We start from the raw sequence: 14,368 nt of genomic DNA on the forward strand, positions 1-14,368 counted from the left end.
TCATGAAGGACCCCACTCACCCAGCACACACACTTTTTGCCCCACTCCCCTCAGGAAGGAGGTTGAGGAGCATTAAGTGTAGAACCACTAGACTGAGGAACAGCTTCTACCCTGAGACTGTTAGACTCATGAATCTCTAACCAGAATAATCACTGTGAAAAATTACATCTTGTTGCTGCTGATGTGTTTCATGTTGATGTGTTCATGCGTGCTCATCTACTCACACAGAATCATGTTTGTGCTGATGTTCGACGTAATGTTTTTATGTTATTAGTGCTTAGTGTACGTTTAGTTGATGTTTTTCTTAGTTAATATTTTGGATGTTATCGTTGTTTTTCTTTTACATTTTATTGTTGGATGTAACTGGGACCCTGTGTACATAATTTCGCTCCACCACATGACAATAAAGAATCTCTGACTGACTCTGACACACACACACACACACACACACACACACACACACACACACACACACACACACACACACACCCACACACACACACACACACACACACACACACACACACACACACACACAATAAAATACCAAACAATGACAAAAGCAAGAACATAAAGAAGTTCAAAACTACCACAAAGTCTGAAGCTAATGAGTAGGAAAAGTAACAAAACCTAGGAACAAAACAACTATTAAAAACTAAATCTGAATGTAGTGAAAAAAAAAAACATATTTATTAATTCAACTTTTATTTATACAGGTTAATCCCATTGAGCCTCGGAGACTCATTTACAAGAGACCTGATTTTAACAAAGAGTGATGACAACAGTGGACAATAAAGACAATAATAGACAATCATAAAGGATGTGTACAAATTGAGCTTTTTTTAACAAGTGAAAATAAAATGGTGTTTAAAAAGAAAATTTAACTAAAAAGTTTAAAAAACAAAACTGTTAGGTTTTACTAAAGTCTTTATGCTTTTTTTGTAGTATACAAAAAAGCATAAAGACTTTAGTACAACATGATGAACTGTTATTTAGAAATACATTTCAATATGTCTGAATGGACAGACCAAAGGTGCCTTTTTGTAGGTGGGGTACGCTCGACGAATTGTGCCCAGGGACCGGAAGTTTCTAAAACCGTCAGTGGTCAACAGAGAAACGTCTGAACGGCTGTTGACTTTATATTTAAAAAGGAAACGACCAAGTATGCCCAAAGTACTGTCTAAACTGGCTCATGGTCTACATTAGAACCGGCGGTACTTAGATAATATAGTTTTCTCGCTTGCTGCGGCTGCTGGCTAAAGTTAGCTCATGTAGCCGAAAAGTGACGTCCGTTGGAGGAGCGGAGCATTGTGACTCGAAGGAAGGAGGAAGGAAGCAAGGAAGGAAGGAAACGATCGGTGGGATCTCTGCGCACCGCTGTTTATGCAAAGCCAGCTAGAAAGGGTGACTCGATCTGAATACCTTGTGCGACATTTTGCACTATTTGCTTTATTAGACATGTTGTCAGTCATCACAGCTAAGCGTTAGCAGCGCGGCTAGCTACAGGGGCGAGAGCTAGCCCGCTAGCAACAAACTTCGGAAGAAGTTGCGTTCCGATTGTTCTGTCCTGTACAAACCCAGCACGCGTTGTGTTTGTTTAATTAATAAGCTCATGGCGTCGGATTTAATAAAGACTGGAGCTATTTTGAAGGGTACAAGTGATACAAGTCGGAACAATAGCAGCCTAGATGTTGTCACACCCAGCAGGACTCGAGATTTGGGAAACGGACAAAAAACATCTAGTCCCTCGTCTTCCGGAGTGTCGAGAGAAGCGAGGGATGAGCGGGATTCAAACGATTTGCGAGTTGGCACCGCTTCTTCTGTTAAAAATGGCGAAGAGGGGTTTCAAGGAGGTCTGACCAAAGCGAGAGGTTCCCTTCAGGGAGGAATGAGCTCTACCCCGGTTAGCCTTCAGCAGCTACACTCGCCACCTGGACCCGCAGGAAGGTCTGTATCTTGGAGTTTGGCAGACATATTTAACAGTTCTAACTCTAATCTGTTCTCTGAGACACAACTACCTGATCACATCAATACTTTGTGTGTTCTTGGTCATTTAAAAGTTGTTTAAAGACCAGGAATTCTTCATTATGTGGACCTAACCCAGTGCCAGGGGCCTTATGGACATGAAAGTCTCTTAATCACTTTATTTAAACTTTTTGTTTTGTGCACAAAATGTTATAGATTTACCTTCCTAGCCTAAAGTTACCAAATGTGAATTATGTACAGATAAATTTAGAAAGAATTATGTACGGTAACTTACATAAACTTGTCATAACATTATTTTTCAGGAGCTAAAAGTTGTATACTTTACATAAGCAGATGAAATCAGTACAACTCTGCGCTTTAAAGGTTCATTACAAACAAGTTCAGCTGTTTTCTATATGGACTTCCTGCAAGTTGATGATATAATTCTGTTTATTATGATCCGAGCACTTCCCTGACCAGATCTTAATGTTAGTCATTTACATCCTTGTAGACTATAAATAAGTATAAATAATAAATAACTTAGGCTACTTTTCTTTTTATATTTTGCTTCTAAAATGTGGGCTTTTATCTAATATTTCACAAGTATTCTTGAGCAAATGGTTCTCAGTGGTTTTAAACTTTAGATATTGGCTGCTTTTTAAATTTATTTTCACTTCAGTCCGTGTAATTATGAATAATTTAGAGACTTAATATCTTTTTTGCACGTTGCTTGACAAAATGATTCATGAATCATTCAAGCAAAGTTTAAAGCAACTACTCGAGCAGTAAACAAAGTGTGTTTACACATAACCAAACAGCAAAGAACAGTGCATAAATGCTCGTTTTTAACACTGGCTGTCAAAATTATTAGGTATTACGTGATTTTTCTTGATGGAGAATAAAACAAAAGATGAGCACATTGTCCTCTTGGAAAAAAATTCTGAAAACTGACATAAGAATGCTAAGAGGGTTTGAAAATTAAAGTAGCTTATGCCAAATATTTGCTTTCAAGCTTGTTTGAATTCTAAAAAAAAATCAGTTTCCTAATGGATTGTATTTTTTATCTACATTTACAAAGTATATGTACATAGACTGAAAGAGGGTATTTTATGTTGCACATTTAAATGATCTCACTTTTTCAGTCTTTATAGTTTCAGTCTTCCACTATAATGTTTACTTATGGAAATTTCAAGCTGTTACTGAATAGGTTAAAGTAAAAGTGTGACTTAAAAAACAGAATTTGTTCAATTGATGATTCCAAAAATATGAGAATGATTTCTATGTGCAGACCTAAATTTAAACTTTTCTTGCTGTACTAAATGTGTGGGGCACTTGGACTTGCACACTGCCTCACACACAGATATTTGCAACCAGTTGGATTACAACTGTTACAATTGTTATCAATTATTAATTAGCACTAGTTTAATTTTGCCTTAACATTTTTAAAATATTCGGTTCACTTCAAGCTATCCCAACTTTAGGGATGAAAGATAATGCTGTAGTCAAAATATGTTTTTAGCTTAAAAAAAATCTAGGACAATTTCCGGATCAAAAGTGCAGTTGTCTCCATCTGTTGCACATGCAAATTGCCCAGATTTATTACATAAATCAATGCACTTGTTCTTCTGAAAATGCCCTCTGTTTGTAAACTATCCACCAGCGGAGTGGCGTGATATTCTAACAGTCATCATTTTAGTTTGACTTTCTAATGTAGGTAAAGTAGCTTCTATTTCCTCAGGCTGTGCACGTGGATTGCAGTGTTTCCTGTTCAGGAATCCACATTCCTGTGACGGCTTGTTTTCAGTGTTATGTAGCTTAACTCTGTGTAGTTAACAGCTAAACTGATTTTGTTCTGAAATGTTCAATGCAAAATGTGTAGAACATTCATATGTGAATGCAGAAATATGTCTGTGTTTCTGCATCAAAGGGGACTTTGTGTAGCAGGGACACAGAAACCATGGCCAGCATTCGACTTAATGGTTTTAGAATAAGCTTGTAAGCGTTTTAAGAAGCCAGTTACAAGCTGTAACTTATGAGTATATACTTTAACATTTAATTCTTGGCCGTATTTTGATTAGCAGCACAAATAATCTGTCAGCTGATACAGATGTTTTATGATTAATGTGAATTTTTTTTTTTTTTTTTAATGTCAGAAAAAAAGGAGTTGAGACTTTTAATTCTTTTGGTTGTTGTGGTGGTTCTAATCAACCCCCTGCTTCGTGTCAAAACAAGGGTTTTCCCAGATTTGTGAGTTTACTAAATGTTGTGAATTATCCAGTTATTAGGATCATAAACAAAACGTGCTTTTGCATTAGCATCTGTCTAAGTACCAGGTGAAGAAATTGGACAAAAATAATCAGTTCAAGTTTTAATCTGTTGGCAAAAACAATACTAAATGTAGATCTTTAATCTATAAAAGTTTGAGACAACCAGTAAAGGTTGACGTTGTAGCACGTCTTTCAAAGTGTATGAACACAAAATTGTGGCAAAGTTAAGACATTTTACAGTCGTTGCATCTGTTTTAATCAAAATCACCATTTCTAGTTTGAGTGCTTGTAAACAAGAATACATAACTTTTCTGGATATAAAATGACAAACAAAGGAGCACATTTCATTTTTATATGGTTTTGTTATGTAGTTTAGACTGGATCAAAACATGTATGAAGACAGCATGACAGCAGTGAGATGTGCTGTAGGTGTGATGGGTAGCTTCAAGGTGGAGGTAGGACGCATCAAGGATCGGCTCCGATGTACGGACTAACAGATGAGGTCACGCAGAAATCCCCGTAGACTGTGATGTTTGCAGATGACATTGTGATCTGTGGTGAGAAGAGGGAACAGGTGGAAGAGAACCTGGAGAGGTGGAGGTATATACTTGAAAGAAGAGGAATGAAAGTCAGCTGTAGTATGACAGAGTGCATGTGCATGTGCATGTACGAGAGGGAGGAGGTGGAACAGTGAGGCTACAAGGAGCAGAGGTCACAAAGGTGCAGGACTTCAAGTACTTGGGATAGACTGTTCAGAAAATGGTGTGTGTGGGAAAGAGGTGAAAGAGTCCAGACAGGTTGAAGTAGATGAAGAAAAGTTTCAGTAGTGATTTGTGACAAAAGGTTGACAACAATGGTCAAATAAAAGGTCTATAAGAGAGTAGTGAGAATGAACTGGAAGTGGCAGTGCTGAAGATGTTGAGTTTCTCCTTAGAAGTGACATGGTAAGATTAGGCTTGAGATCATCAGAGGTACAGCACAGGTTGAACAACTGGGAGATGAAGTTAGAGAGGCCAGACTGAGATGGTTTGAACATGTCCAGAGGAGGGACAGTGGGTATACTGGTAGAAGGATGAGATGCATCTACCAGGAATTGACAAAGCAGAAAGCCAAAGAGGAGATATATGGATACAGTTAGAGAGGACATGGAGGTAGTTGGAGTGAGGACAGAGGATGAAAAGGACGGAGTGAGATGGAGGAGGATGACTCGCTGTGGCTTCCCCTGAAGAGGGAACAGCCAAACAATTAAATTGTACTTGTATAGTTGTAGAATATCAGTTTAAAAAAAATCTTAACTAAAAAACAAATATTGCCTCAACATACTTTGCCTGTTGAACTTTAAGACTGTGTCTACTGTGTGAACTTTACAAAACAACATAAAAGGCCAGATTTCACAGATTATCTTCAGGGTCTGCTCTGGATCCAGATATAATTTATTACAATAAGACTATTAGACAATAAGAGTATAAACTGTGAAAACTTGAAACCCGTTTTATTTCTTCCCAACCAGTCTAGAGCGCCAAGAGTCAGTCGCCACCACCGAGGCACGTTTAAGAATGGAAGGAGTTGAACTTAAGGAAGAGTGGCAAGACGAAGATTTTCCAGGGTATTCCCAAACACCCAGACATCAAAAACATCATAGCTTTGTATCCCATGTTGGTATTTACAAGGGCAATATTATTTCTGATAAATCATTAGGCCTCTCTCAGAGGAAGAAGAGCTTGAAGATCAGCTTTTTTCTGGAGCCTCTGAAGAAACGGACCCTGGTAATCAAAGCACCATATCATATACTGTACATATTTGCACGTTTTTAAAAACATGAAATAATGAAAATCTTGTATATTTTCATCGTAATCCTTAATCTCACGTAATGTCGTGTTAAAAATGCAGAGATTTGCTGTTTATTTGCACATTTTGAAGTTTAGGTGATACTGATATGAGAGGTCAGCACTCTGAGTTGGATAAATGTTTAGTTAAAAACAATTGGGGGATGTTTTTCAGAGCAAATAACAGTGGAACAAAAACTGACCTGGAGAATCGTAAACTCACAGGTACTGTGTTTTTATTTTTTGACACTTTGCTCTCTGTCTTAGGCTATGTGGCGAGCCATGACAAGAAGACTAAGAAAAAACTTTTAGCTCCAGACATCAGCCTGACACTGGACCGTAGTGATGGTTCTGTTCTCTCTGATGAGCTGGAGGAGAGCACAGAGCTGGACCTCGATGCAATGGACACGCCGTCTGACAACAGTAACGAGTTTGAATGGGAAGGTAAGGACTTGCTGTCATGGAAAAATACTGAATCTCTGCTTTAGCACTGGAGCATTCAATCCCCACCCCCCTGTGTTTTTATTTTATTAACAAATATAATATTCCTTTCCAGTGTTTGAAATGCTAAGAAAGTTACACATTGAACCCAGTTATGGAGATATTTGAATGTAATTTAATGTCCAGCTTGTAGAAGAAACACACTGACCTGTTTTACACCTGTGGACATTTTCTTTCCCTGCTGTTTTTTTTTTACAGGTTTGCATTGGCAGCTTACTGCCTCAACTTTAGTTAAATATGCTTTGTTGTTTTTGTGTTTCCTCATTGCCACCTCTTCCTCTTTTTGACTTGGAAGACATGTTTCCCTTGTCTGCCTGGAAACAGGCTGCAGGCCAGCAACAGGTTTCGCTCTTCTGTGTGGTAAGGGCTCCTGGACAGGATTCATTCTTCCTTTTATTTTTCCTCCTCACAAAACACAAGTCAATCAGTTCCTGTTGTCCTAATCATCAATTGTTCAGACGAATGCTTCACTCCCTTTCATTTTCACGTTGCTTGAGCGGTTTTCTCCTAATTTCCATTTTGCCTTTGTATAATGAAAAGATTGCTTCTTATTAGAACCTGACTGATGTGGAAATTTTGACTATCGCCGATACCGATATTGGGAGGGGAAGGCTAATGCCGATAACCAATATAATGGCTGGAACATTTTGTGCTTTGTCCACCCCCAAGAATCTAAGAAAACAGCTACTTTTAAATCTTTTTTAACACTTGAAGTCTTGAAACAGTTTTCCTAACCTGCCTTCACATTTTCTATCCTCCAGTATTCTCCATAAAGTTATCAAATGTGTTACAAAAATATAAATTAAACAAAGAACTGCCCTTCCCTGTTCATTGTCCAGTAAGTCATGTATGTTGAAGGCCTAATTACCATAGTACTGACCGCAGCAGCGGGTTTGTTTTCTTTGCAGAGAAGTAAAAGTTTCAGACAAACAATGCATTTCATTGAGGACAACAAGGATATTGTTACTAACACCGATATGTTATATTTATTATTCTGGATAAAGTTTTAAAAGGCAATAGCCTACGCTAGATTATCTAAATAACCTATTGGGGGAGTGGTGGCGCAGAGGTTAGAAGATGGGCCTGTGATAATAAAGTTGCAGGTTCAACTCCCGGTACCGTCAACATCAAAAATATGCGGGTGGAAAAGGTGGAATACCCACACCTGCCTCCACCCTCATTCACCCGCAAGGCCCTTAACCCCCACCATCTGCTCCCTAAACAGGTCTCTCTTGAAACTGAGTTCTCGTGGCTCAGTGAGACTACCTGGATAAATAAAGGGTAAATGAAAAAAAAGAAAATAAAAAAATGTTACCTTGCTAACGTAAGAGGCACGTAGCTAATGACAAGCGGGTTGGAGGATCGAAGAGAATTTATTGTTGATTTTTTATTTTATTTTACAGATCAGTTAAAATAAACTCACCATGCTCTGTTCAGAAAAATACGTTCCATGCTCACTGCTTTGGCTGTGCTGAAAGTGAAAGGGAACGGCCATGACTTGAAAGTAGTCTTCATTCGCCCTCTGCTGGATACATTACAATTATGCATTTTGCAAGTAAGGAAGGACATGGCTTGTTCCCAGTGTTTAAATCTGCGCATAATGGGACAATTATCATTGATACTGATAGGTCCCCAAATACCTATATCGGCCATACTGAGATATCAATCGGGGCTCTACTTCTTATTACCCTAAAAAGAGCTTCTTTTTTTTTACTGTTTATGCTACTTGTTTTTTAGTAATTTAACAACGTATTGAAAATTATATTTTAGTTTTTTTTCTTGCAATTGCTTGGCACAGTCAAGAAAAACGGAGACGGCAGGGCAGCATAATTTAGTTTTTGATTTGTTACATAGCTTTTCTTTGGTCACACTTTTTTTTTTTTTTTTTTCTGAATCAAAGTTTCTTTATTTGGCATACGCACCACATGGTACATGTGGTGGAACGAAACTGTGTACACAGGGTCCCGTCCCAGTTGCGTCCAACAAGAGTATAAATTGTAAAGAAAAACGGTAATAAGATCTAAGATTTGAACTAAGAAAAAGGTTAAAGTAAAAATACGCTAAGCACTAGTAGTACAAAGACAAAAGGCTGAACAACAACAACAGCAGCACGAACATGAGTCTGTGTGAGCAGACTGCATGATTTTAAAATTTATAAGAGTGAGTTATAAAAAGAAAATATTGAAGAGTTTGTATTTAAAACACAATGGAATTTTAGCAACAGTTATCTAAAACAAATGTTTTCTAATCTGAATTAAGCATATGTCGAGGTCAGTGTGATTTTTTATTTTTTTTTATTTATTTATTTATTTATTTATTTTTGGTTCTGCTTGTTGCATGCATGATATCAGTACTTTATTTGTTGTCATGTAAAAAGTACACAGAAATACCCAAGGATCTCTTTGAGTGGTGTGTTGCTTTGAATAGAAATGTTAACAGCATTTTATGACATAGCACCCCCCCCCCCCCCCTTCCAAAAAAAAGCCCCCTCCAAAAAAATGTTGCCTTTTCTCTTTGAAATAGAAGGGAACAGTGAAAAGTGATTAAAATGTAATTGTTGGTGTTTAATTTCAGTGAGGGGAAAGCATGCTGTCTACATACAAAAATAATAAACCAATAAATTTGGTGTACTTGATTGAAAAGTGAATAAGTGATTTAAAAATTGTCTAATGTATTTGAATCAAATCCTGATTAGTTGGATCACATCACACCCAAGTACTGCAGCAGTAGAACTGTTAGCTTAAAACGCCTTTTTTAATATTTCTCAGATGATCTTCCGAAGCCAAAACCCACAGAACTACTACAGAAAGGTGTGGCGACAGTTCAAGAATACTCGGCAACAGAGGAGAGAGAAGAGGATCGACGATGGAGGCTTTTCCGTGTTGGAGATCAGGATCACAGAGTGGATATGAAAGCTATTGAACCCTACAAGAGGGTTATCAGCCATGGAGGTCAGTACTGTTCATTAAAATCTACAAAGTTGTATTGAAGTTTTTTTTTTTTTTTTTTTTTCATTTAAAAGTTATGTTTATGTTTTTATTTTTTTTTTTTTTTTTTTTTTTAATGTTTGCATTCTTCTCTCTAGGTTACTATGGAGATGGTTTGAATGCCATAATTGTATTTGCTGTGTGCTTTATGCCTGAGAGCAGTCAACCAAATTACAGATACATAATGGACAATTTATTCAAGTGAGTCTCTGAATGAGTTTTGCCCATCGAGCATGCATTATAGAGCGTACACTAACGAAGGCGTCCTGTTTCAGGTATGTCATTGGCACACTGGAACTACTGGTTGCTGAGAATTATATGATTGTTTATTTAAACGGGGCAACTTCTCGGAAGAAGATGCCATCTGTCGGCTGGCTCAGGAAGTGCTATCAGCAGATCGATAGGAGGTGAGTGAAACTGTCACAACCCTCATATCAAGTACTGGTTACTATAATCAAATACTAAATGGTACTTTACACTCTTTTGGGTATGTTTGTAATTTAAAATGAGTCATTATTTATTCCTTCTTTGTGTAGGTTACGGAAGAACTTAAAATCGCTGATAATTGTACACCCTTCTTGGTTTATTCGCACCCTATTGGCACTGACGAAACCTTTCATTAGGTATCTGAACTGTTTAAACCATTGGAAAAATGACGTCCACGAACATGTTTTTCCTTTTGGTAATATTTAGATCTTTGTCTTTTATTTTTACAGCTCCAAGTTTAGTCAGAAAATCAAGTATGTGTACAGCTTGACCGTCCTCGCTGAGCTTGTTCCAATGGAGTATGTGTCTATACCAGATTGTATCAAACAGTAAGTATGGCAACACATGGGCACGTTTTTAAATCACAGCATCACTGGATTGATAGTTTTCAATAATCTTTCGGCTAAAGTTGAGGCCAATACTGTATTATCTGCTTATATTAAGGAATGGTTCACAATTTCCAACATTTTCACAAGAGTTCATACATTAACATTGTACTACTGTTGCTGTCATTACATATTTGTACACGTCTCAAAATTGTTCAGAAAGTACAGAACAATAACATCGTAACATAAATCCTCTCTTTACAGGTCAGGGTTGTCTGATCATGAGCACTAACATCTTGGTCAACCAGAATCACATAAATTATTCAACTTTGATTTTCTTTAAGTATTAAAAAATGTTCAGTGCATCAAACATTGTCTATAAAGTTGCAAAATTACTTAAAAAAAAAGACAAACGCATCCAATGCATGGATAATCTGCCACATCCACAGTGTTAGTGCCATCAAGATGATCAGAGTTTATTGAAAGTGCACATATTCCAAAACTGAATTAATAAATGAATAAGTCAGCAGGGGCATCATGTATCAAAGAGTGTGCAGCTTTCATACTGAGTTGGTGTAGGGAGCAAATAAGTGCATGCACAGAAATACAGTATTCAGATTTATCAAACTGCACACGCACAGATCTGTACTCCTTCATACATCTCAATAAACATGGAACTGAGCACATACGAGACACCTCCATTTAAATATGCAAATATGTCCTGCAATGTATGATTCACCTCTCTGCACGATCAAAACTGATGTCTAGATGCAAGAAAGTTAAGAATTTCATAGAACTAGAGTCAATTAAGCTCCTAAATAAAGTAATAGTAAAAATGCCACGGTGTGTGTGGCTGTCAGAGCAGCACACGCTGCAGAAGTAACAAAAATATGAAATGGTCAGACATTAAGGGGAAAGTAAAGTGAAGAATGGCTGCCCATCGCCTCCCATTCAGTAATGTTAGACTCCACCTTTTGTACAAAATCCATGGAGTTTTATTGTAAATTAATGAAGTGAACTGGGGGAGGGTGGGGGGATCTGACAGCAGTACACTTCTAAAGCTGAAGCATTTTTAACTTTATTCTTGTGTTAATAACATAACAAAAGAAAAGCTTTGCAGAGAGTGGTGAAGGCTGCACAGAAGTCTGTTGGAGTCAGCCTCCCCACCATCACAGACATCTACACCACCAGATGCAGGAAGAGGGCCACCTGCATCATGAAGGACCCCACTCACCCAGCACACACTCTTTTTGTCCTGCTCCCCTCAGGAAGGAGGTTAAGGAGCATTAAGTGTAGAACCACTAGACTGAGGAACAGCTTCTACCCTGAAGGTGTTACTCATGAATCTCTAACCAGAATAATCACTGTGAAAAATTACATCATGTTGCTGCTGATCTGTTTCATGTTGCTGCTGATCTGTTTAATGTTGCTGCTGATCGATTTCATGTTGTGTTCATTCGTGCTCATCTGCTCACACAGACTCATGTTCGTGCTGCTGTTCGGCATGTTGTTTTTGTGCTATTAGTGCTTAGTATATTTTTATTAGCTTTCTTCTTAGTTCATATCTTAGATCTTATTACTGTTTTTCTTTTACATGTTATACTTTTGTTGGATGTAACACAATTTAATTCCACCACATGTCCCACATGTTGTGTGTATGACAAAGATCCTTGTATCCTTGAATCGTTACTTTAAACACGGAAGTATGGAAGCGAATGTGTCTCAATTTTCAAATTAAAATGGATTAATAGAAATGCTTTTCATTTTCAAAATAAAGCTGCATGTTTTGACTCATAAATAAAATTAAAAATAAATAATCCAAACTGCGTTTTCATTTTCTTCTCCAAGACTGCTCAATTTGTTTGTTTTAGATTTTATTTATGAGTCAACACATGCAGCTTTATTTTGAAAATGAACAGCATTTCTATTAATCCATTTTAATTTGAAAATTGAGACGCATTCGCTTCCGTAGAAGCACTCGGGGTTTATTTTCATTAAACAGATGATGTCAAGAAGCGAGTGACAGCCCGTCAGCTTCCTCTTAAAGACTCCGGCTGCTCGTGAAAATGTGAAAAATTGTGAACCACCCCTTAAACACTGTTTTATTGTTTTGTTCTGGTTTAAAGAAAATATATTTTTCACGTCACATTTTATTGCTCTATTTTGCTGCCAATAGGTTGTGTTACTAGTTATTGGGTGATCAGTTGAGTTTTTTTTTTTTAATTAATTTAGTTTTTTATTATAAATAAAAGCAAAGTTAGCAGTCGAGTTGAAAACTCTTAAATTTGTTCCTTAGTTTACAAAAAGCAGGTTAAAATCTTTTAATGTGGAGATTGTCACAAAACATTAAGAAGTAAAAAGAAAAGCATCACTTTCTGCATTTGTCCTCAGTTCGCATCAATCGTATTATTTAGGATAAGTATAAATGTTTAAACATTTTATTTGCTTTAGTTAGCTTTATTATCTGTAGAGAGCCAGTAAATCTTCGGTTGACGTTTTGCTCTTCTTGGTTTGTTGTTGCTGTTGGCTGTGTCGTTTTTCTCTGCCTAAACCAGTTTTCCTGCCCCCTCCCCATTTTAAGGTTTGATGCTGAAAAAAATAGGAAAAGCCATGACAGGTATATGCACTTTCACTCTAGTTCAAGCTTTGCATCTTGGCATTTCATAAAAACTAACAATGGAATGATTACAGAAATTCACCAAGTCACCTGTGATCGTACGGAAATTTAAATCGAGTCATTTCCTGTACCTTAATAACCAAAATTATCAACTTTCTTTAGCAAATCTTCATGTCTTCCAAGTGATTTAGGATTAAAAAAAGACTTGTTCCTAAACTAGGTGGCTTGGAGGTTGTTAAACCAACTCAATGTTTTGTCTGAGCCTCGTTAGTAGCTCAGAATGATGTCAGACCTTTCTGTGTAGAGCCCTGTGTAATTCTTAAACCTTAGATTTTATGTTTAGTATTCTCTTTTTTCATAATGACGTTAGCCGTCACCCAGCCTAGTATCAAGTTTTAATAGTTTCAAGGTTGTGTACGTTGTCACACTTACTGACTCGTGTCGTGCAAATAGCAGCTTAATTAGAGTTTCATGTGCCAGATGTTTGCTAAGTTCTTTGTGTTTGTATATGTGAGTGGCTGTTAACCCAAAGGAAGTAGCTTGTCTTAGTCACTGTGGTGCGTGTGTGTGTGCACGTGTGCATGTGTGTGGTTGCATTGTTGCACATTAACCATGTCATCAGTATCTGACCTTCACTGAACACTTGGCTTGTTTACTCTCCCAGCGTTTTGCACATCTCTGCACCGCCGCTCCTCACTGATCTCTGGTAACTGCCAGAGTCATTTTGTTGGCTTTGCTTATGTCCACTGGAGCACACTGCTTGTTTACTGACAGGTTGTGACTGTTTAATTGATGAACTAGTTAGCACACTTGAAGGATAATGATTGAAGGTACCCGAAAGAGTTGCCTTGTCAGGTTGTATCTGACATCCGTCATATTATAGGAACAGTCTCCAGAACAGATGTGAGGGAAGGAAGGTGCGTTATGTTGGAGAGCAGTCTTCAAGCTGCCTCTCATAATGAAACGTTCACAATTTTTTCCACCGATTAGAATAAGTTGCAGGTGATGAAATCCAATTTTCCAATGAACAGATTTTACTTTTTTTGTAGGAAAACGATCAGGGTGTTTACCTTTTTAATGGTGTCGTTTTGTACAGAAAGTATTCTTGTCCAACTAAAGGATAGGTTTAGTGAAAATGTGTGAGGAGACTGATCATGTTTCAGGATGTTCGTGATCTGATAGATGCCCTCCAAGTCTCACAGCTATCCCATGACTTTTAATTGTGTCTGCAGAATCGACCAGGATATGCACAGGAAAGTGGAGACCGTTGCTGCTGCTGTTCCAGAGTGACACGCTCACCCCTGCAAGATGAGGAGAACGATGTAGAGCGTTTCAAACACGTGCTGCCCATGTGGTTCTGTTCTGGTCCACGCGACAGAAAACTTTGCTGCAT

The 14,368-nt window shown here is 37.6% G+C and overlaps 1 protein-coding gene across 2 annotated transcripts; it reads left to right on the forward strand.

The window, feature by feature from the left end:
• The first annotated feature begins 1,076 nt into the window (after positions 1-1,076).
• On the forward strand, positions 1,077-14,368 carry bnip2 (BCL2 interacting protein 2). Of its 2 annotated transcripts, XM_037682912.1 has the most exons (11): positions 1,077-1,947; positions 5,743-5,838; positions 5,931-5,998; positions 6,326-6,502; positions 9,328-9,510; positions 9,645-9,747; positions 9,822-9,953; positions 10,083-10,169; positions 10,263-10,361; positions 12,940-12,975; positions 14,208-14,368. In XM_037682912.1, exons 1-11 carry the CDS (start codon positions 1,613-1,615, stop codon positions 14,263-14,265), a joined length of 1,374 nt encoding a protein of 457 aa, XP_037538840.1. In that variant the 5' UTR covers positions 1,077-1,612; the 3' UTR covers positions 14,266-14,368. The 2 variants fall into 2 exon arrangements, with proteins under 2 accessions (XP_037538840.1, XP_037538841.1); XM_037682913.1 differs by lacking the exon at positions 12,940-12,975.

The sequence above is a fragment of the Nematolebias whitei genome, chromosome 10 (genome assembly GCF_014905685.2).
Source record: "Nematolebias whitei isolate Nwh7 chromosome 10, NemWhi1, whole genome shotgun sequence".
Lineage (NCBI taxonomy): Eukaryota > Metazoa > Chordata > Actinopteri > Cyprinodontiformes > Rivulidae > Nematolebias > Nematolebias whitei.

Bases quoted from the DNA above. Each gene is read 5' to 3' on its own strand.
- bnip2 (XM_037682912.1), top strand. From the start codon at position 1,613: ATGGCGTCGGATTTAATAAAGACTGGAGCTATTTTGAAGGGTACAAGT. The intron at 9,954-10,082 runs GTGAGTGAAACT...TTCTTTGTGTAG, and splicing joins TATCAGCAGATCGATAGGAG to GTTACGGAAGAACTTAAAAT. The intron at 10,362-12,939 runs GTAAGTATGGCA...CCCCATTTTAAG, and splicing joins ATACCAGATTGTATCAAACA to GTTTGATGCTGAAAAAAATA.